This window comes from Pimephales promelas, chromosome 2 (genome assembly GCF_988280905.1).
Source record: "Pimephales promelas chromosome 2, fPimPro1.hap1.1, whole genome shotgun sequence".
Taxonomy (NCBI): Eukaryota; Metazoa; Chordata; class Actinopteri; order Cypriniformes; family Leuciscidae; genus Pimephales; species Pimephales promelas.
This window is the reverse complement of record NC_142770.1, coordinates 45,287,285-45,310,310: the sequence shown is the minus strand read 5'-3', so window position 1 is coordinate 45,310,310 and position 23,026 is coordinate 45,287,285. Positions and strand designations below refer to the sequence as shown.

Sequence of the window (23,026 nt, the reverse complement as noted above, 5' to 3'; positions counted from 1 at the left end):
GATTCAGGAAATTAAATAGTAGTGAGAGAATGAGATGGATGAGATTCTGTCAGCAGCAGCAGATCTTAAAGGGATAGTTAGGGCCCAAGCCCTGAAAGGGCGAAGGCCCTATTGTTTTCCTTAGGATTATTTGAAGAGCTCTTTTCCAAAACGCTATAAATCCATTTCAATAGTTTTCAGGAAAACTACATTTTTTACCTAGACCCACACATTTTGTGAATATTCAAATTATCCTGTTTAAATGTTTTATTGGTTCAGTCTGAACATTTTGAACAATAATTATTAAATCAAACAACAATATTGTTAATGATAATTTAAAAGTTAATTTTATTTTTTTCCAAAACGCTATAAATCCATCCATTTTTTGTATCATTTTTAGTAAAGTCATTTTTAGTAAAGAGTCAAACCTCAAACAAATAGTACCAATTTCAACATATACATGAAAAAAAAACGAATTATTAAAAATGATCAATATATGATAACGATATTCAAAAAAGGGATGGGCACCCCTCCAGCACATGCACACACACAGGCTACATAACATGTGAGCAAAGCGGAGCAGCATGACGCTTAAATATAAGTAAAAAATAAATAAATAAATAAACATAAAATATACGTTTCACATTTGTTTTTAATAATATTACATTACTTATTTTTATTATTTCATCTATGTTGAGTAGGCTATGAAAAGGGAACCGCATGAGATGAGTAAGATAGGATCAAAATTCAAAAGCTGCCCAATATCGGAAAATATTTGCGTCAGACATGATTTTGACCACTTATTAAGTTTTGTTTTGTAGAAAGCTTGTAAATTTCGTTTCATATAAATTGTATCTTCATTTTAATAAATGTTTCATCGACAAATTGACTGGATTAATACATTAGAAGTAAATATCAGACAATATAATCAGGACACAGAGGCGCGCAGGTGAACCGGAGCGCGTCTCATAATATGAACCGAAACACCGCGATGCTTGCCTCACACAGGCCTGAGAACTAAGCTACAGAAAGCTTTAAATATCTACTTTTAAACAAAACAATTAAAAACTAAAATAAATTGGCAACTCTCTCTGCGTATATAGGCTAATTCGAAGTATGCGTTTCTATAGGCCTATGCGCGTTCACTGCGAAGATGGCGAGTAAGCATCATCAACTTTATCTTTGTTGCTGACACTGACAGAAAACACTAGTTTATTAATAAACAATTCAAATGTTTCATGCATAATCGTTACTTTTTGCCGGTTCTTTGTGGCAAGCTTTATGCATACGTTGAAATGCGGAATAGGCAATTAAAAACGAATATGGTTTCTCTCCCATTTAATTAAATCAATATATGTGATTACTGATAATACAAATTGCTTAAATGATCTACTACTAGTCGACTTGAAAACTAGGACTCATTTTGAGGAATGAATGAACATAATAAACCTCTGTTCAGAGTGCCGCCGTGCTGGATTGTGTAGAGCGCACATTGAATTTGAGGATTTAGCGTGTTTAGGCTAAAAACAGGGCTGGCGCTTATCGCGGCTTGGAAAGAAACTGTATCTTGCAGTACATTTTAAACAAGGAAATATAGCGATTTGGCATGAAACGTTGATGGAGCAGTGAAAGGGTTCTGTCCACAGCAGAATGACACGACAAACTCATTTTTTTTAAAAATGGCGTTTATCGCTTTTTGGAAAAGAGCTCTTCATTTATTATTCTTCTTCTTATTCTTCTTCTTTATTTTTATTTTTCTGCTAATAACTAAAGGCACCAGGGTTGCGGTGCCACCAGCTTGGGCCCGCAATCGCTGCTCGCAGCTATATTTCAATTTGAAATGTTTTAGCTTACCTCAAGATGTAGGTGTCTTTTTTACACCGTATTTTCAATTTTTATATTTTTAGGTCAAACCGTTCTTGTCTGTCAGTCATATAATGCAGGTCTATGGTCACCACCTCAAAGAGCATGCACAGAGAAGTCCAGATTAAACATGATTCAATGACTTGTAAATGTAAGTACAGCATTTATATCGTTTTTACCTCTTGTAACCACAGCCACGTCCAAGTGATCTGAGGGCGCGGGCGCTTCGGTTTGACCTCTGACGGAAGTGATCTCTCGCGCGTATTCGTCACTCATTATTTACACAGAGATTTCAGAAGTGTTACTTGTAGTTGTTACTTAGTTGTAAGATCTAAACATATTTAGATGTACAGGAAATCGCAATGGAAGACGATTTTGATATATCAATGGGCAACGTTGAACTGTTTTCGCAACCGCGCGAGAGATCACTTCCGGTGCTTTCTGGCACTTGCGGAGACCGAAGCACCCGCACCCTCAGATCACTTGGACGTGGCTGTGGTTACAAGAGGTAAAAACAATATAAATACTGTACTTACATTTATGAGTCATTAAATCATGTTTAATTTGGACATCTCTGTGCATGCTCTTTGAGGTGGTGACCATAGACCTCCATTATATGACTGGCAGACAAGAACGGTTTGACCTAAAAATATCAAAATTGAAATTACTGTGGAAACAAAGACACCTGCATCTTGGATGCCCTTGAGGTAAGATAAAACATACCAAAAAGTGACAGGAGCCATTAATTCTGTCTGTCTGTAAAGTTAACCTAAAGAACAGAGGGAACAGAGATAATTACTCACTGCTCTTGACTAAGAACGCTTGAAGCTTTAATAAGGATTAATATACATTTCATTTATAATTTGGGCAGTGCGGACTGTTTTATAACTTCATTCAATTTCTGTATGGTACAGGACAGGTAAATATGACATTTATTATGGGTTTAATTGAGGATTGTTTTAAGTTCACTTAAATTAAAAGTTTGTATATTTTTGAAGCCTAATAAATGTTTAAAATTTGGGAGTGATTTTAAACTTTTTTTAAAAGTGATTTTTTTTTTCACTTCAACCCCTGAATATGTTATCTAACCTGACTAATATCTATTGTGTTAAATTTGAAGAAAGTACTGATTGTGTAAATGCTGAAAAGAAATCTACTGCTGTGATGAAGCATAAAGAAAAGAGACATAAAACAAATAGAAGAAAAATGAAAGAAAATTAATCAACATCTTCCAACACACAGAACTAGTGTGACAGCCTTAAAGGGATAGTTCACTTTGAAATTAATTTTTGGTATGTTTTAGTTTACCTCAAGGGCCTCCAAGATGTAGATGTCTTTGTTTCCACAGTATTTTCAATTTTTCAGTCAAACCGTTGTTGTCTATCAGTCATACACTGGAGGCCAAGGGGGTCCACCAAAAAGCATGCACAGAGAAGTCCAGATTAAACATGATTTAATGACTCATAAATGTAAGTACACACTGATGGCCTAAGACACGAAATGAGCGGTTTGTGTGAGAAAACGAACAGTATTTATATCGTTTTTACCTCGTGTAATCCAAGTGATCTGAATCAGTTGTGCAATGTCCAACTGAACCGAACTGAATCAGTTCAATGTTACGCCGGAAGTGATCTCTTGCGTGTGACGTCACTCAATATTTACACTGAGATTTTGGAAGTTTTACCTTTTACTAAACATATTTAGATATACCGAAATTGTCTTCCATTGCGGTTTCCCGTATATCTAAATATGTTTAGTGAAAGGTAAAACTTCCGAAAATCTGTGTATAAACAAAGAGTGACGTAGGCGCGCAAGCGATCACTTCCAGCGCATGCGCAGACCGAAGCGCCCATGCCGTCAGATCATTTTGTCATGGCTATGATTACAAGAGGTAAAAACGATATAAATACTGTTCATTTTCTCACACAAACTGCTCGTTTCGTGTCTTAGGGCATCAATGTGTACTTACATTTACGAGTCATTAAATCATGTTTAATCTGGACTTCTCTGTGCATTCTCTTTGAGGTGGTGACCATAGACCTCCATTATATGACTGACAGACAACAACGGTTTGACTGAAAAATGTCAAAATTGAAAATACTGCGGAAACAAAGACACCTACATCTTGGATGCCCTTGAGGTAAGATAAAACATATCAAAAATTAATTTCAAAGTGAACTATCCCTTTAAAAACAGAGTATGGGGAATAAACTAAGTGCCTGATGAAGCATTTCAGTCTTTTCTCTTTCTGTCTTCAGTCTGTGGAGATGCAGTATTACAGAGGAACAGAGTCTCTTCCTGACTTCAGCTCTGAAATCAAACCCATCACACCTGAGACATCTGTACCTGAGTGAGAATAAACTAGGAGACTCAGGAGTGAATCACTTATGTGACGTACTAAAGGATTCACACTGTAAACTGGAGATATTGAGGTCAGTAACATTCACATACATCAATCATATTTCTTAAAATCACTTCTACAGTTTAAATCAAGACACTGAGTTCACAGTTTTGGTGAGGTGAGCGTCCTTATGCCCTTCTTACTCTGATTGTCCTTGAAATGGAGACTTTAAGGGCATCAAGGCTTTTGTCGCAATGAAGCTGTTTTGACTCGATGAAGACAAACACAATGTACTTTCCTCATTATCCTCACTTGAAATGTTACCATGACAACGCAGTATAACATCCAGCAGCCCATTAGCTTTTCCTACATTAACCAGGGATGTGATTTTTCCGGATTAATCCGGAATTCCGTATTTTCCGACCTGAAAATGTGACCTACGTGCAGATCTGTTAAAAAAAAAAAAAAAAAAAAAAAGAGGGGGACGGGTGTCGGCAGCCGGAGTGAAAAGGAGAGAATATGAGCACAGAACCCATAACTGGCTGACGTACAGAAAGTTCCTTTCAAAGTATCAACAAGGACGTATGGAGAGAATGTCTAATTGGTTCAGCTTGTTCACCTGCTCAATTTCGTATCTCAGTCGCTCTCGCGCTGAGTATCGTCGTCAGTTAACAAGAACATCACAGTTAGGTCACCAGGGCTGGGCGATATATCGATATAGTTCAAATTTGCGCTATGATCCTTGCTCCAATCCTCGTTATGACTGCTTTTGTAGAAATATATTGTGCATTCTTTCAGTGCAGTCCTGACACCTCCGTCTCAACAGCATTAGTGTTACTTACAACGCGACAAATACTCGCAATATTAACGCAGAGGAACGGCTAACGTTACATCAGTACATCACGTTGGTCCACTTTGGAAAATGATGTCACGGTTTAACAAAACCATAAATAGGGCTATACTGCCCTCTCGTGTCAAATTATATTTTTATATTTATTTTTCCAACAAATAAAACCAAACCTGTAATAAAAACCCATCCAATAAACCCTTGAACTCAACAGATGCAGTGGCTCAGTTGATAAAGCGTTGGGCTTCAATCAAGAAGACCTGAGTTCAAATCCCATTCTTGCTTACGTTAAATTGTTGTGATTATATCAAACAAAGTGGCCAAAACAACATTTCCAGTCGACAAGACGTGACATAATCACTTGGTTCACTTTGGAAAATGTGTAGATGTCACGGTTTCACTCCCTCAAACGTGAAACATGCACTTAAACTGAAACTTAAACTTACCATATTGGTTTTCATTAAACCGAGAAAAATTGGATTTTGTTTTATTGCAATCACTGAAAAATGGTCTATTGTTTAAAATGCAAAAAAACATTTATTATTTTCAAGGTGAAAAGGATTCATTTGCCTCGATCCACGCCGAAACAAAAAGTCTAAATGTCACGTTTTTAATGAAGCAGCCTAAATGGTCCACTTTGGAAAACGTGTAGATGTCACAGTTTAACCCCCTCAAACGTGGAATTTACACGTTTGCGTTAACACGCTCCAGTGGAGAGATACCCGTGTTGACCTATTCTACACGCAATCGCCTCTGCCATAACTACCTATTGGTTTTCATTAAACCGAGAAAAATGGAATTTTGTTTTATGTAGCCTACGATCACTGAGAAATGTTCTATTATTTAAAATGCAAAAAACATTTATTATTTTCAAGGTGAAAAGGATTCATTTGCCTTGATCCGCGCCGAAGAAAACGTCTAAATGTCACGTTTTTAATGAAGCAGCCTAATGAGTAAAATGTCTATTTTTCCGCAGAGGCGGACAGAGTACACAGCTTTATTACTTGAGTAAAAGTGCAGATACCCCTTGCTAAATTTGACTCAAGTACAAGTAAAAGTACTACAGTCAGATGTTTACTTGAGTAAAAGTACTGAAGTACTTGTTTTTAAAAGTACTAGAGTATCAAGAGTACAAGAGTACATTTTCTAAATATTGCATTACAACTGCCGCAGTGCTTACATTTATGGACAGAAACGTCCTACATGGAGTTATGAAAAATGTTAAAGTCAATACCTTGGAGAATGTAAAAGGAATTGAAAGTAAAATCAAGTCGTATTTGTTGCTTTATTTAACATTTAAGAAAATTTCAGAAAATTCAGAAAATTGAGTACAGACTGGCGAGGTGGGGCCACGGGCTGGCACATTCGGACCTGCTGCATCTTCATCCATTGGTCTCTTATATAAATCTGACCATGGAGTTGACTTTGCCAGAAAGCTGAAGGTGATTGCTGATAGTTTGTCCCAATCAGTGGATCCTGCACAATCCAATCACGTTTGAGAGGGAAACAACAATTAGAGGGTTTCCGAGATTTTTCTTATTTCCATTTTTTTTTTTTTTTTTTTAGAAGTAGTTACTTTTTACTCACGGTTATGGATAGAAATGTATTGGAGTAAAAAGTACAATATTTCACTCTCAAATATACTTGAGTAAAGTCATGAGTACTCCCCAAAAATGATACTCGAGTAAAGTACAGATCCTTCAAAATTGTACTTAAGTACTGTACTCAAGTAAATGTACTCCGATACTGTCCGGCTCTGTTTTTCCGGCGTCCCCCAGCTCCTCGTTTAAGCAAAAGGTACGCTAAAACAACGTATTACATCGACATTAAACCACGTTAACCGTGTTAACCATAACCTTTTAAATACTCGACCTAGTTCCGTTCCTTAGCAACGGGAAGAAACTCCTGTAACTTCAGTGCCCAACCCGTATCACGACAAGACGTGAAATAATCACGTTGGTCCACTTTGGAAAACGTGTAGATGTCACGGTTTAACTGCAGTGATAGTTTAAACTCAAAACCATAAATAGGGCTATACTGCCCTCTTGTGTCAAATTATATTTTTATATTTATTTTTCCAACAAATAAAACGTCTCGGTTACGTATGTAACCCTCGTTCCCTGAGTAGGGAACGGAGACGTTACGTCAGAAGTGACGGAGATTGGGGGTTTCGCATAGAAAGCCAATCCTCTTCGAGTATTTAAACACGAGCCAATGGCATGCAATGCCTTGGGGCTGCGGAAATTTGCATAGCGTACTCCGCCCTACTCCGTGAGTATAAAAGGAGGAAGTGAACGCAACCGCAGTATGTCTTCGCTGAGGAGCCAAGACTGAACTCGGCATCTACCCAGCGATACAGCAGAAGTGGCAGGGAGACGTAACGTCTCCGTTCCCTACTCAGGGAACGAGGGTTACATACGTAACCGAGACGTTCCCTTTCGTAGTCACTTCGAGTTACGTCAGAAGTGACGGAGATTGGGGGTCTGTGCCATCACGCCAACTTCAGGCTGTCTTCCAGTGCCCTGCGAAAGTCTGAACCCCTGAGCCTTACCTGTTTACCTTAGGGGATCCGACTTAGACACAGGATTACCAAGGTACACTGGGAAACATATCCCGAAGGGGACATGCTACCAGCTGCCTACCGAAGGGAGGACTTACGAATACACATATGGCCACATAGGAACACATATGGAATCACTGGAGCACCAACCGCAGGTGGCTACTAATTTCAGCTCCAGGGTGGCAGATGGCTTGCCAAGGGAAGACACACGCTCAGAGAGGCTTACAGTGGATAATACACATGAGACGGTTACCAAGGGGGAACCGTACGCATGGAGGCACCTAGCCAGCATCCAGAGCCACAGCAGTGGTGCCCGCATCGTCGGTGCTGGAGGACTCAAGGCTTCAATGGAAGAACTGAGGAAATATCGCACTTATCCAGTCCGGGGAGTGGAGTGGCGAGCAAGCGAAGACACCTGAGCGGATCCAGAACTGGCCGAAACGAGTACGTGAGAGGATACCGGCTCAATTCGCAGATTAAGAATCTGGCGAAGGTGTTGGGTGTCGCCCAGCCTGCAGCTCTGCAGATGTCTGTTAGCGAGGCGCCGTGCGCTAAAGCCCAAGAGGAGGCTACACTCCGAGTGGAATGGGCCGTCACACCAAGGGGGCACGGAAGGCCTTGCTGCTGGTAAGACAAAGCAATGGCATCCACTATCCAGTGGGACAGCCGTTGCTTTGAGAGAGCCCTTCCCTTCTGGCTCCCTCCATGACAGACAAAGAGCTGGTCTGAGGTCCTGAAACACTGCGTTCTGTCGACATAGGTGCGGAGAGCACGTACCGGACAGAGCAGTGCCAAGGCTGGGTCTGCCTCCTCCGGGGGCAGCGCTTGCAGGTTCACCACCTGGTCCCGGAAGGGAGTGGTGGGAACCTTGGGCACATATCCAGGCCGGGGTCTCAGGATCACGTGAGAGTAAGCCGGCCCGAACTCCAGGCACGCTTCGTCAACGGAGAATGCGTGCAGGTCCCCCACCCTCTTGATGGAGGCCAATGCAACCAGGAGTGCTGTCTTCATGGACAGAAACTTTAACTCTACCGATTGCAAAGGCTCAAAGGGATGTCTCTGCAGAGCACTAAAAACTACCGAGAGGTCCCAAGAGGGTACGAGGGGAGGACGAGGCGGATGCAGCCTCCTCGCTCCCCTCAGGAACCTGATGACCAGGTCGTGCTTCCCTAAGGACTTACCTTCCACTGCTTCATGAGAAGCGGCAATGGCCGCGACGTAAACCTTAAGGGTGGAGGGCGACAGCCTGCGCTCCAGCCCCTCTTGCAGGAAGGAAAGCACGACACTGATCGAACATCTCCGGGGGTCTTCTCCGCGAGAAGAGCACCAATTGACGAAGAGGTTCCACTTCAACGCATAAAGGTGTCTCGTGGACGACGCTCTTGCGGAAGTGATGGTTGCCGCCACCGCAGGTGGCAGCGAACTCAAACCTGCCTCGTGCCGTCCAGGAGCCACACGTGCAGCCTCCAAGATCGGGACGAGGGTGCCACAGAGTGCCCCGTCTCTGAGAGAGTAGGTCTTGTCTCAGAGGAATAGGCCAAGGAGGTGCTGTCGCGAGGAGCAAGAGATCGGAGAACCACGTCTTGGTGGGCCAGTAGGGGGCTACCAGCAAGACCTGCTCCTCGTCCTCCTTGATCTTGCACAACACCCGTGCAAGGAGGCTCACAGGGGGAAACGCATACTTGCGTGGGCCCCGTGGCCAGCTGTGCGCCAGCGCATCCGAGCCGAGAGTGCCGCGGGTCAGAGAATAAAACTGGGCGCAGTGGGACGAGTCCCGAGAGGCGAACAGGTCTATCTGTGCCTCCCCGAACTCGTCCCAAATCAGCTGGACCGACTGGGGATGGAGTCGCCATTCGCCGGAGATGGGGCGGACCCGGGACAGCTCGTCGGCTGCCCAGTTCCGGTCTCCAGGAATGTAAACTGCACGAAGGAACCTCAGGTGCTTCTGACTCCATATCAAGAGGTGGCGGGCGAGCTGCGACAACTGGCGTGAGCGTAGACCCCCCTGGTGGTTGATGTACGCTACTGCCGTAGTGTTGTCTGAGCGGACAAGCACATGCTGGCCCTTGAGCAACGCTCGGAAGCGGTGTAGGGCGAGCGTACTGCCAACAGCTCGAGGCAATTGATGTGCATGAGGCGCTGGGCTCCTGTCCAGGAACCGGCGGCTGCATGCCCATTGCACATGGCACCCCAACCCGTGGTAGATGCATCCGTGGAGACAACGAGATGCCTGGAAACTCGCTGAATAGGGACGCCGGTCCGTAAGAAGCTGAGGTTCGACCACGGGAAGAAGGTTCGGCGGCACGCTGGAGTCACTGGAACTCGGAGCGAGCCGCGATGCCATGCCCACCTCGGGACTCGATCGCGAAGCCACAGCTGAAGCGGTCTCATATGAAGCAAACCGAGCGGCGTTGCCGCGGCCGCGGATGCCATATGCCCCAGGAGCCTCTGAAATAGTTTCAGTGGAACCGCACTCTTGCCCTCGAACTGTCGAAGACAAGTCAGCAGTGAGTGCGCACGCTCGTTCGTGAGCTGCGCGGACATGGCGACCGAGTCTATCTCCATGCCGAGAAAAGAGATCCTCTGCACGGGGCAAAGTTTGCTCTTTTCCCGGTTGACCCGAAGGCCCAAACGGGCTAGGTGCCGGAGCACCAAGTCTCTGTGTTCGCAAAGCTGAGCTCGAGAGTGTGCTAGTATAGCCAGTCGTCGAGATAATTCAGGATGCGAACCCCGTGTTCGCGAAGGGGAACAAGGGCTGCCTCGACGATCTTCGTGAAGACGCGAGGGGACAGAGCTAACCCGAATGGGAGAACGGCGTACTGATATGCCTGGCCCTCGAAGGCAAACCGAAGAAACGGTCTGTGTCGAGGTAAGATGGACACATGGAAGTACGCGTCCTTCAGGTCGATCGCTGCAAACCAATCCTGATACCGAACACATTCGAAAATGCGTTTGGCCGTGAGCATTTTGAACGGTAGTCGATGGAGAGAACGGTTCAAAATGCGCAGGTCCAGGATCGGTCGTAACCCACCGGTCTTCTTGGGGACAATGAAGTAGGGGCTGTAAAACCCGGACTCCACCTCGGCTGGAGGGACCGTCTCGATTGCACCCTTCGCCAGCAGGGTCGCAATCTCCGCTCTCAGGAGTGGGGCATTGCCACCAACTATCGTGGAGCGAACTCCCCTGAAGCGGGGAGGAGACCGTGCGAACTGAATCGCGTAGCCGAATCTGATCGTTCTGATGACCCAGCGGGATATCCCGGGAAGCACTAGCCAGGCTTCCAGGAAGTGAGCCAACGGGGTCATGTGAACCACAGACGTCCCCCCGGAGGGGCAGCGTGGCGGGTCGACTGGCACGCGTGCAGGGATGACCCCGCTCGGATGCGTCGAAGCCCGCTCCCCGACGGAAGGGACCAGGGAAAGCGGAGCGTTCCACGGGGGTCCGTTCCGCCGGGGGTCTGGCGACAGAGGGTGAAGGGATTGGCGTAGCCCGGGGACGACACTCGCACCCTTCCGCACCCTCAGAGACAGAGAGGAATGTGTGGGCTGACGCACTGGAACGTCAAGCGCACTCATTCCAGTCTGTGGGCTCAGTGATGATGTCAAGTCTTTCTTAACAAACTCAGGGCGCTGCCCACCCGTGGGCGAGCAGCGGGAACTGAAAACGAAAGATTTTCCCCCCGGCCCTCCACCGGGGGCAGGAGGGGGCCTGCTCCCGCCTCCTGGGGAAAAACTCAACTCCATCACTGAGCAGCCCGTATCAGGATCATCGCTTACCTGGCGTTTAGCGGGGTGTGCGGCCTGAGGGGGCTGTGACGCCTGCCGGCGGCCTCCTCCACGCCGTGGCCCGGATGAAGGCTGCTGCTGGGGCGGGAGGCAGGGGAGCCGCGGGGGGGCGTCCTCGGCGGCGAGCAGCGGGAGGCATCTGTGCCGACGACTGGGTGGAGGCAGCAGCTGGTCGTCGGGGCAGAACATGTTTGATTGCCTCCGTCTGCTCCTGGGCAGTGGAGACTGCTGGGCAAGAGTTCTCGACTGCACCGCCAAAAAAGGCCAACCTTGGAGAGAAGGGCGTCGAGCAGACGAATCCGCTCAGCGCTCCGAGTGTCTGCCAGGTTGACGCTCCTGGACCACACTAGTGGCCATCACCTGACCAACGGCGCGAGCGGCCACTTTCGTTGCCCTTTTGGAGAGCAAGGTCAGTGGCGGACCGCAAATCTTCGAATGCCGTTGGATCAGTCCCGCCCTCGAGCATATCTCTGAGCATCTGCGCTTGCACAGTGCTCATCGCATGCAAAGCGGAGGCCGCCCGTCCCGCCGCTCTATAGGAACGCGCCGCCATGGCAGACGAGAACCTACAGGCTTTGGATGGGTGCCTAGGAGGACCACGGAGGAGGCGCCCTGTGGACACAGCTGTATCGCAACAGAACGCTCCAGCGGGGGCATCCCAGTGCACCCACGGGCGGCCCCCCCATCGAGGGGGGAAAGGCGGGGGAGAGATCGCGCTCTCGAGTGGACAGAGGAGTCCCCCAAGAGCGCGAAAACTCCGCATGCAGCTCGGGGAAAAAAAGGCAATGGAGTTGGCCGTGGCCTCGCGGCGGCAGCTTTGTCCAAAAACCAATTATCCCTCCGTGAGAGATCGGGGGAGAATGGAGGATGCCACTCTAACCCAATACTCCCAGCGGCTTGAGGCAGCATGCCGTCAGCTCGGGATCCGACACGGGCAGCGCTGGCTCTCCCGAAGGGGGCAGTGCAGCCGCATCCTCATCTCCCGAGGACTGTAGCCCACCTAGTGATGCTGCGATCGACATCACATCATCATCTGGAGCGCTGCTCGAAGCAGCCGGTACCACTGAAGAGGCAGCCGACTGAATCGAACTAACGCTCGCTGGCTCACGCACTGAGGCGGGAGGTGTGGCCCGAGAAATCGTCGGGGCTTATGCCACACCGTCACCGTTAATTCGCCGGGTCCCCGGTCGACGGGCCCCCTTTCGTGAAGGAAGCCGATCGAGTAAGGGGGACCGGGGCTCTCACTCTAGTGAGATTTTTTTTTTTTTTTTATATATATAAAAATATATATTCTATATATAAAATATAATTTTTTTATATATATATATATATCTTTTTTTTTTTTTTTTTTAACCTCAGTGTGGAGATGGTCATGTCCCCATAGCAGGAACATGAGTCATCCACGAACGCTGCTGCTGCATGCTGAATGCCCAGGCATACAGAGCAGCGATCGCGACCATCAGATGACGACAGAAATCGACCGCATCCAGAAGAACACGGGCGAACCGTCTTTAAAAAGACGTGCCGCGTGTAGCTCTTTTACAGAGAGGAGGAAATTCACTCTTTCAGCGCTGAGGCGACCAGGGAGAAGCGCAAAGTCTGGCAGACCACTGCACAGATCGCAGGCAATGCAGAAACTCGCTGGGTACCGCCGTCACACCAACACTGAAGAGGACGCTCGTCTCGAAGAGTCTTGTAATAGCTTTCAGGAGTGAAGAGGTTCTCTTGGCTCCGAAGCGAAAACATACTGCGGTTGCGTTCACTTCCTCCTTTTATACTCACGGAGTAGGGCGGAGTACGCTATGCAAATTTCCGCAGCCCCAAGGCATTGCATGCCATTGGCTCGTGTTTAAATACTCGAAGAGGATTGGCTTTCTATGCGAAACCCCCAATCTCCGTCACTTCTGACGTAACTCGAAGTGACTACGAAAGGGAACCAAACCTGTAATAAAAACCCATCCAATAAATCCTTGAACTTAACAGACTCAGTTGCTCAGTTGATAAAGCGTTGGGCTTCAATTAAGAAGACCTGAGTTCAAATCCCATTCTTGCTTACATTAAATTGTTGTGATTTTATCAAACAAAGTGGCCAAAACAACATTTCTCCAGCCGACAAGACGTGAAATAATCACTTGGTTCACTTTGGAAAATGTGTAGATGTCACGGTTTCACTCCCTCAAACGTGAAACTTGCACTTAAACTGAAACTTAAACTTACCATAACGACCTATTGGTTTTCATTAAACCGAGAAAAATGGTTTAATGGTTTTTTTTATTGACTATCACTGAGAAATGTTCTATTATTTAAAATGCAAAAAACATTTATTATTTTCAAGGTGAAAAGGATTAATTTGCCTTGATCCGCGCCAAAACAAAACGTCTAAATGTCACGTTTTTAATGAAGCAGCCTAAATGGTCCACTTTGGAAAACGTGTAGATGTCACGGTTTAACCCCCTCAAACGTGAAACTTAGGCTTACACGTTTGCGTTAACACGCTCCAGTGGAGAGATGTCACGTTTTAGCCCCCTCAAACTGAGGTCGGAGAGCCAGTTCCAGCTCGCTGTTCCTAAGACAAGACTCAAAACTCGAGGGGACAGGGCTTTTTCTGTGGTGGGACCAAAACTTTGGAACGCTCTGCCCCTCCATGTTCGAAATGCCTCGACGGTTGAGAATTTTAAGTCTCGTCTAAAGACACATTTTTATTCCTTTGCTTTTAATCCCGCGTGAGTTGTGTGGTCCTTTGATGTCTGTTATTATTTTACTGTATTCTTGGACTGAGATGTTTTTTACTTTGTTATTTGTTTTTATTGTATGTTAATTGATCTGGATGTATGAATCATCTGTGCAGCACTTTGGAAACTTCCTGTTTATAAAATGTGCTATAGAAATAAAGTTGGATTGGATTGGAGATACCCGTGTTGACCTATTCTACACACAATCGCCTCTGCCATAACGACCTATTGGTTTTCATTAAACCACGTCCCATGTTAAAACACTCATAAAAAGAGTTCCTTCATAGGTTTGCTCATTTTCTCAACTGAGTCCTGTTCAGAGGGACCCTGGCTATTTACTGTATTTATTGTCAAGTCATTTTACTGTGTAGACCTTATGTAGCCCCGCCCCTTTTCAGCGTCGCGCTCGTTGTCTTTTGACTTCCGGTCTGTATTTTCACAGCGTATGAATGAACTGGTCCTAAAAAAAATTCCCGGTCAACATTTGTTAAGACATCTGCTTTACAATGCTTATGATAAACATTACAATGCTCATGATATCTTTTGTTAACTCTACAATAAGTAAATCCACTTCACCAGCTAATTACTCCTCGACAGCGATGCCATAGAAATATACAGAGTGACCGCAAAACCTGAAGTTCAAAGACAATACTCTAAAGATGACAGCGCCCACGTTTCTCTGGTGTCTATAGTTTTGGAAACCTATGAAGGAACACTTTATGACTGTTTGAACATGGGACGTGGTTTACGTGATAGAACTCACTTTTTGATGCACTTTGGGGTAGGTTTGCCTGTACTTTTCTCCAAAAATATACAGTAAAATGACTTGATAATAAATACAGTAATAGCCTCCTGAACAGAAATCAATTGAGAGAATGAGCAAACCTATGAATGAACACTTTTTATGAGTGTTTCAACATGGGACGTGTATATAGTTTGAACATGGGAGCGCATATATATATATATATATATATATATATATATATTATATATGATAATTAAAAGATTAAAAGCCACTAAAAGCATGTTGTTGTATCATATTTGTCATTTACATTAACATAAAAAGTAAAATAATTAAATAAGTAAATAATCATCATTACATATATTAATAATGAGTGTATACATATACAAACATTAAATTCAACAAAAAAATGCTAAATAAATGTATCGATAATTAATATTAATATTCAATTTAATTTACATAAATAAAGTAGGCAATAATAATGTATAATAAAAAATCAAATTATATATATATATATATATATATATATATATATATGTGTTTATATTTATATATATATATATATATATATATATATATATGTGTGTGTGTTTATATATATATATATATATATATATATATATATATGTGTGTTTATATTTATATATATATATATATATATAAACATTCAAATTAACAATTAAATGTAAAAAAAATGATGTATGATAATTAACATTAACACGAGCATGAATAAATTAAATCTTTAAAATAAAATTTAAATTAATGTAAATCATATATAGGCCTACAAACATTAAAATAATAATAATAAATGAAAAAGTATATATATTTTTGTCTCCGAATAAGATGGAAAATAGCAGAAAGTAGTGTCTAAAAATCGTAAATATTAACAATAAAAATGTATGATAATGTTTAATAATATGAACATGAATACATTATAATTGGTATAATTAATATTTAAGCCTAGAAACATTACAATAACAACAAACAAACAATATTAAAAGTCATGTGTTAGGAAAAGATCATGAAATTGTATTATTTGTGTCCTAATACGATGGAAAATATCAGGCAAAAGAGTCTTAAAATCAATTTTGGCGTCCTTCAGCACCCATACCGTAACTGCAGGATTTGACGCGCATGCAAAAAAAAAAAAAAAATTTGTGCGGCTAGCTTGACCGTGTATTTTCCACGCGCGGCCCACTTGACCGCAGTGTTCTAAGCGCGAACACCCGACGTGCACATGTACTAAAAGCTTGTCTAACAGCACCTGGTTGCTGGACTAAGTTATCTTTCGAGTATTATTTCGCTAATACTCTCAAATACACACAAGGTTTGCATAAAACATTTGGTTATGTCTAAACTCAAAGCAAACCGAGAAAATTGAGAGAAATCTGCTTGTCAAATGCTCCGTGTATATTAGACGCGTCGCGCATAGGTCTTAAAGTGACAGTAGCCCTAATAATAAACATGCAGCCGCTTGTTCTTAAAAGGATAGTTGACCCCAAAATAAAAATTCTGTCATTGTTTATTCACTGTAATGTTGTTCCAAACCTGTATTAATTTATTTCTTGTGCTGAACAAAAAATATATTTTGAAGAATGTGGGTAACCAGACAGTTGCTGGTCCCCATTGACATCCATAGGGAAACATTGGGGTACATCTGGAAATTGGAAACATTGGGGTACATCAACTGTTTGGTTACCCACATTCTTCCAAATAAATTCAACAGAAGAAAGAAACTTATTCAGGTTTAAAACAACTTGAGAGAGTAAATGATGACAATTACAATTTTTGGGAGAACTATCTATTTAATGTTAATTAAACAACAAAACAGAGGAAATCATTCACTGCTCTTGACTGAGAAATTCAACATTTGCTCTCACTTTGCAGAAAAGATATCAGTATAGATATCGATCGGGGGGGGGGGGGGTATATTTGGGGGTATATTTTCCTGCTTTTTTTTGTCCTTAGCCAATTACATGCCTGATTAACAATTTTACGATAATATGATTGTTGCAAATAAATATACATTTTATAATGAAGCTTTTAAAATATGCTTTATGAGTGATGGGTGTTCTCTCTTCTATCAAATGTATAAAAACTTGCCCTCTCTTCTTTGCAGGGTTCCTGTGGGGTCTTAAAAAGTATACAATTATGCATTTTAAATTTAAGGCTTTAAACTTTAAATTTAATTAGGTCAGGTCTAAAAAGAATTAATTAAGTCAGGTCTTTGACCCTCGTTCCTTTCCAGAAGTGCTGGCCCCAAAAAATTATCACAAAGTAGCAAAAAAGCATTGAGTCGTAGCCTACAGAGCGGAGCTGTAGAACAGGGGTCTCCAACACGTTGCTCGCGAGCGGCCAGGAGCTCGTGTCTGATTGGAGGCAGCTCACCGAAGGGGCGTTACCATATTGCGCCTTTTGCGTGCTCAAGTTAGTTCTAATGTAGGCGCACGGTTAGCACACATAATTTAAGCAACACACTCGTTTTTTCTGGTGCAGGGAGATGAGAAAATATATACTTTCAGAATGCCGCAAACGCACTGCAGGTCATGTGACAAGAACCAATCAATCAGCTTCACCCTTTCTGTTACAACATTAAAAGCTCAGTCAACATGAAGTATGGTGTGCACTCAAGTGTGTAATCCATCAGTCGGAAGCTGAAGCCTCGCAGGAGCCGCCATTGTAGCAGAACTTCTGCTGTTAGCATCACATTGACTCCCATTCATTTTTGGCGTCACTTTGACAGTGAATAACTTTACATCTGAGGCGTTTAAAGACTTCATTTGTCCATTTTCTTTTTTTAAAAGAAACAAGACAATGTATAAAAGGCTCCATTACCTTGTATCTTACGTTATGGACCCTGTAGAAGCCGTTTTTGTAAAAATAGGCTAAGGATTGCGTCATAACAAGCGACTCTGTCACACAGTAGAGAAATTACCGTATAGACAGGAGGAGAAGCTCAAGCAATCTTTTACTGTCTATGAGGCAATCTGGGGGACATGGAGGCATAAAGTCAAGGCAGAAGCCCAAAGATAGAGAGTTCATAAAAGCAACGAGATGAAATATTTCAACAACAGATTTGTTTCAGATTTCAGTTCAGATTTGTTTTGGCACAGCTACTAGAAGGTCAGACCGGTCGCTCACGTCACATCTCCGTCGTCCAGCTGAGTGTGAGCAGTCGCTCAGCCATCAGGAAGAGATGTTTCTAATGGGCTTTACTTTTCTCTGTTGAAGTCTATGGGGTCGCTGTGTCCATTTCTTTTACTGTCTATGTGTGCACCCAAACACTACGGGTGATTTTCTTTTCTCCGTTAATCAGTCTTGTAGCAGAGCTACAGCAAGCGTTTTCTGGTGGTGGAAATCCATTAGCTACTAAAACTTCTTTGTCAGTGAATGGTTGCATAGCAAAGACAGACGCAATGGGAAAATCAGACCGACTGTACTATTGATAATAAAAGATAAACTAATGTGCATTGTAAATGTCGGTAATTCATTATTTTTGTCTCATTCTTATAAAAAATGATTTAAATTATATGTGAGGTTTATCTTTTTATAAAGCCTTTTTTGTCAAAACTTAATTTGAACTTGTACATGTTAGTAGATAACATTTTGCAAGATATCTGGCCATCATTTTTAATGGTATTATTTTAATGTTTATGTAAACAAAAACTGCACATTGATGCTAATTTAATTAGCAATTTCATTTTTGTTATTTGCTGGATTTCAACATAAAACTTGTTGAATTGATTTCACTGTGTAGTGTTAGTACTTTCTGAACATAATTCTGTGATAACTGTAATCATTTTTCTGAAGACTGATTTCATTTAAATAAAATATTTTTTTCAGAATTTCTTTGATTTGAATATGTTTTTTGGTAATGCAAAGTTAATTTGGTATGTCTTAAATTTTTATGGTGTTTTGTTTGTTTTTTTCATTTAAATAAAGTTTTATTTGATTGTCCTCCGGTTCTGCCTCCTCCTTCCTGGGTTTCGGCATGACATCATATAGATAGACGCCCTCTTGACCGCTACTGCCTATTGGCACAAACAATCCGTGGGGCCGCCATCTTAAACCGGTCATCCGCTCGGCTCAGTGTAATCTGTTTGGCAGGTGATATGAGCTGTCAGCGCATTAAATGAATCATATCTCACTGAATACCGAACTGATTTTCACGCGGGGTTTTTTGCTGCAAAGGTCATACATGTAGCGATGATACAGGACACATGGGATATTTTATTCACAAAATACAACCAATAGTACAGTAATGTTAAATCTTAAATCTTACTTGTGAAAAGTAATTCCCGAGCGATAGTCTGCCGATTTGAGGAGGAATATGCTGCACAGTGCTCTGTCATCTACTGCTGCTATACAACACAATAGGAATACGACCCGTTCAAGATGGCGGACGGATTTCTCAGTGCCCAGCGGCCAATAGGGCATCTAGTCTCTATATGATATCTATGTCGGCACCAGTGTAGCAAGGTTTAAGGAAGAAGGTGGCAGAACCGGAGGACAATCAAATAAAACTTTATTTAACTGAAATAAACAAACAAAATAGCCTGCCTGCCAGCAGCCTCTCACGGACGACTGCTGGCTACCGAAAAAAAATATAACAAAATAGAAACAAAAGCAAGCCTGTTCCTCTCTCGATCATCCACGTCGTCGCTCCCCTTTATTCTTCCGCTCGTCTGTGAGAAATGCGAGACCGGTGTGCTCACAGGTGCGGCTCATTAACAATCACACCAACGGCCTCACGCCGCTCTCTCACGCCCCTCGACTGTCCTGTTCACTACAGTCTTAAAATGTCTTAAAGGTCTTAAATTTGACTCACTGAAACCTGTCTTTGGACACTGCGGGTATAGTCACATTTACCTTATATCTACTGTTAAAAACATGTCTTACCTGTTAAGTTATTTAAACTTCATATGAAATTCAAGATGAAAATGTGTGTTATAGGCCTATATATCACAAATAAAACCACAGATCCCTGCAGATCCCTGTCCCTACAGATCGTGTCTCCTCGGCCATTGAAGGACGCAGAAAATCAGTTTGGGATTTGTCCTTAATTTGTTATGAAGATGTTGTAACTTTGCAAAATGAAGATATTGTTTTTCTCATTTCTCCAAATGTAGCTTAAGCGGCTGTGAACTGACGGATGAAGGTTGTTCTGCTGTGACTTCAACTCTGAAATCAAACCCGTCACACCTGAGAGATCTGGACCTGAGCAGGAATAAACTAGGAGACTCAGGAGTGAAGAACCTCAGTGATCTACTGATGAACCCACAGTGCAAACTGGAGACACTATAGTTAGTAACACTATACTGTACAGCAGTTACTGTGATATTACAGTTTACAGTTTATTTTAAGACAACAGGACTCAAGTAATAGTGTTTATAGCTCGGGACCTTCTGTTACACTTTATTTTAAATGTATTTTAACTAGTAAATAATCTAAGTACTCTGCTATATATTACAATTTTTTCAAACTGCCTCATTTTCATCCACATAAATAAAATATATCATCTAACCTGACTAAGGTCTATTGCATTAAATTTGAAGAATGTCCTGATTGTGTAAATGCTGAAAAGAAATCTACTGCTCTGATAAAGAATCATAAGAAAAGAGACATAAAAGAAATAGAAGAAAAATGAAAGAGGAGAATCGACATCTTCCAGCACACAGAACTAGTGTGACAGCCTTAAAAACAGAGTATGGGGAATAAACTAAGTGCCTGATGAAGCATTTCAGTCTTTTCTCTTTCTGTCTTCAGTCTGTGGAGTTGCAGTATTACAGAGAAACAGAGTCTCATCCTGACTTCAGCTCTGAAATCAAACCCATCACACCTGAGAGATCTGGACCTGAGCTGGAATAAACTAGGAGACTCAGGAGTGAAGAACCTCAGTGATCTACTGATAAACCCACAGTGCAAACTGAAGGAACTACAGTTAGTAACATTATACTGTACAGCAGTTACTGTGATATTACAGTTTACAGTGTATTTTAAGACAACAAGACTGAAGTAATAGTGTTTATAGCTCGGCACCTTCTGTTACACTTTATTTTAAATGTCTTTTAAAGGGATAGTTCACTTTGAAATTAATTTTTAATATGTTTTAGCTTAGCTCAAGGGCATCGAAGATGTAGGTGTCTTTGTGTGACGATCACCAGTTGGAGTGCCCCAGAGAATCACCAGAGGGCACTCCACATCAGAACTGATCACTCCCACCAGAACTCCATTTCCCATATGCCTCATCCCGGTGACTGATTACACACACACCTGCACCTCATCAGACTCTCTATTTAAGCCACACTCTTACACTCACCCAGTGCGAAGTATTACATTGCCACTGCCTGTAATTTCTGAGCGTGTTATCCTGTTTCTGGTTTCTCTGGTTTTGATCATGGTTTGTTTCCTGACTTCTGCCTGTTTGCTGCCTGCCCTGATCCTCTGCCTGTTACCTGACGACTCTCTGCGCTCACTCTCTGATATCCCTGTTTTGCTGTTTCCTGACCCCTGCCTGTTTGATTATTCTAAATAAAGCTGCACTTGGATCTCATCTCGTCTCCAGATTCGTAACACTTTGTTTCCGCAGTATTTTAAATTTTGACATTTTTCAGTCAAACGGTTGTTGTCTATCAGTCATACACTGGAGGCCAAGGGGGTCCACCAAAAAGCATGCACAGAGAAGTCCAGATTAAACATGATTTAATGACTCATAAATGTAAGTACACACTGATGGCCTAAGACACGAAATGAGCGGTTTGTGTGAGAAAACGAACAGTATTTATATCGTTTTTACCTCGTGTAATCCAAGTGATCTGAATCAGTTGTGCAATGTCCAACTGAACCGAACTGAATCAGTTCAATATTATGCCGGAAGTGATCGCTTGCGTGTGACGTCACTCAATATTTACACTGAGATTTTGGAAGTTTTACCTTTTACTAAACATATTTAGATATACCGAAATCGTCTTCCATTGCGGTTTCCCGTATATCTAAATATGTTTAGTGAAAGGTAAAACTTCTGAAAACTCTGTATAAACAAAGAGTGACGTAGGCGCGCAAGCGATCACTTCCGGCGCATGCGCAGACCGAAGCGCCCGTGCCGTCAGATCATTTTGTCATGGCTATGATTACAAGAGGTAAAAACGATATAAATACTGTTCATTTTCTCACACAAACCGCTCGTTTCATGTCTTAGGCCATCAATATGTACTTACATTTACGAGTCATTAAATCATGTTTAATTTGGACTTCTCTGTGCATGCTTTTTGGTGGACCTCCTTAGCCTCCATTATATGACTGATAGACAACAACGGTTGTTTCAAAATTGAAAATACTGTGGAAACAAAGACACCTACATCTTGGATGCCCTTGAGGTAACCTAAAACATATCAAAAATGTATTTCAAAGTGAACTATCCCTTTAACATGTAAATAATCTTAGTACTCTGCTATATATTACAATTTTTTCTAACTGCCTCATTTTCATCCACATAAAACAAGCCTTAAAAACAGAGTATGGGGAATAAACTAAGTGCCTGATGAAGCATTTCAGTCTTTTCTCTTTCTGTCTTCAGTCTGTGGAGTTGCAGTATTACAGAGGAACAGAGTCTCATCCTGACTTCAGCTCTGAAATCAAACCCATCACACCTGAGAGAGCTGGGCCTGAGCTGGAATAAACTAGGAGACTCAGGAGTGAAGAACCTCAGTGATCTACTGATGAACCCACAGTGCAAGCTGGAGAAACTACAGTTAGTAACATTATACTGTACAGCAGTTACTGTGATATTACAGTTTTAAGTTTATTTTAAGACAACAGGACTCAAGTAATAGTGTTTATAGCTTGGCACCTTCTGTTACTCTTTATTTTAAATGTCTTTTAACTAGTAAACTTAAGTAAAACTTAATAAACTAAGTGCCTGATGAAGCATTTCAGTCTTTTCTCTTTCTGTCTTCAGTCTGTATGAATGCAGTATTACAGAGGAACAGAGTCTCTTCCTGACTTCAGCTCTGAAATCAAACCCATCACACCTGAGACATCTGTACCTGAGCTGTAATAAACTAGGAGACTCAGGAGTGAAGCACTTATGTGATGTACTAAAGGATTCACACTGTAAACTGGAGAGATTGAGGTCAGTAACATTCACACACAACAGTGGTTCTCAAACTTCTCTTATG

General features: G+C 42.5%; 1 protein-coding gene across 2 annotated transcripts in view; it reads left to right on the top strand.

The window, feature by feature from the left end:
• Positions 1–23,026, top strand: part of LOC120487552 (NACHT, LRR and PYD domains-containing protein 12-like) — an 82,891-nt gene that overhangs the window by 53,230 nt on the left and 6,635 nt on the right. Inside the window, exons 10-14 of one of the 2 annotated variants that reach the window (XM_089122966.1) lie at positions 4,101–4,274; positions 19,979–20,152; positions 20,616–20,789; positions 22,426–22,599; positions 22,807–22,980. In XM_089122966.1, coding sequence (XP_088979092.1) covers positions 4,101–4,274; positions 19,979–20,152; positions 20,616–20,789; positions 22,426–22,599; positions 22,807–22,980 — 870 coding nt within the window. The remainder of the gene's footprint in view (positions 1–4,100; positions 4,275–19,978; positions 20,153–20,615; positions 20,790–22,425; positions 22,600–22,806; positions 22,981–23,026) is intronic. The other variant, XM_089122969.1, reaches the window with a different exon arrangement.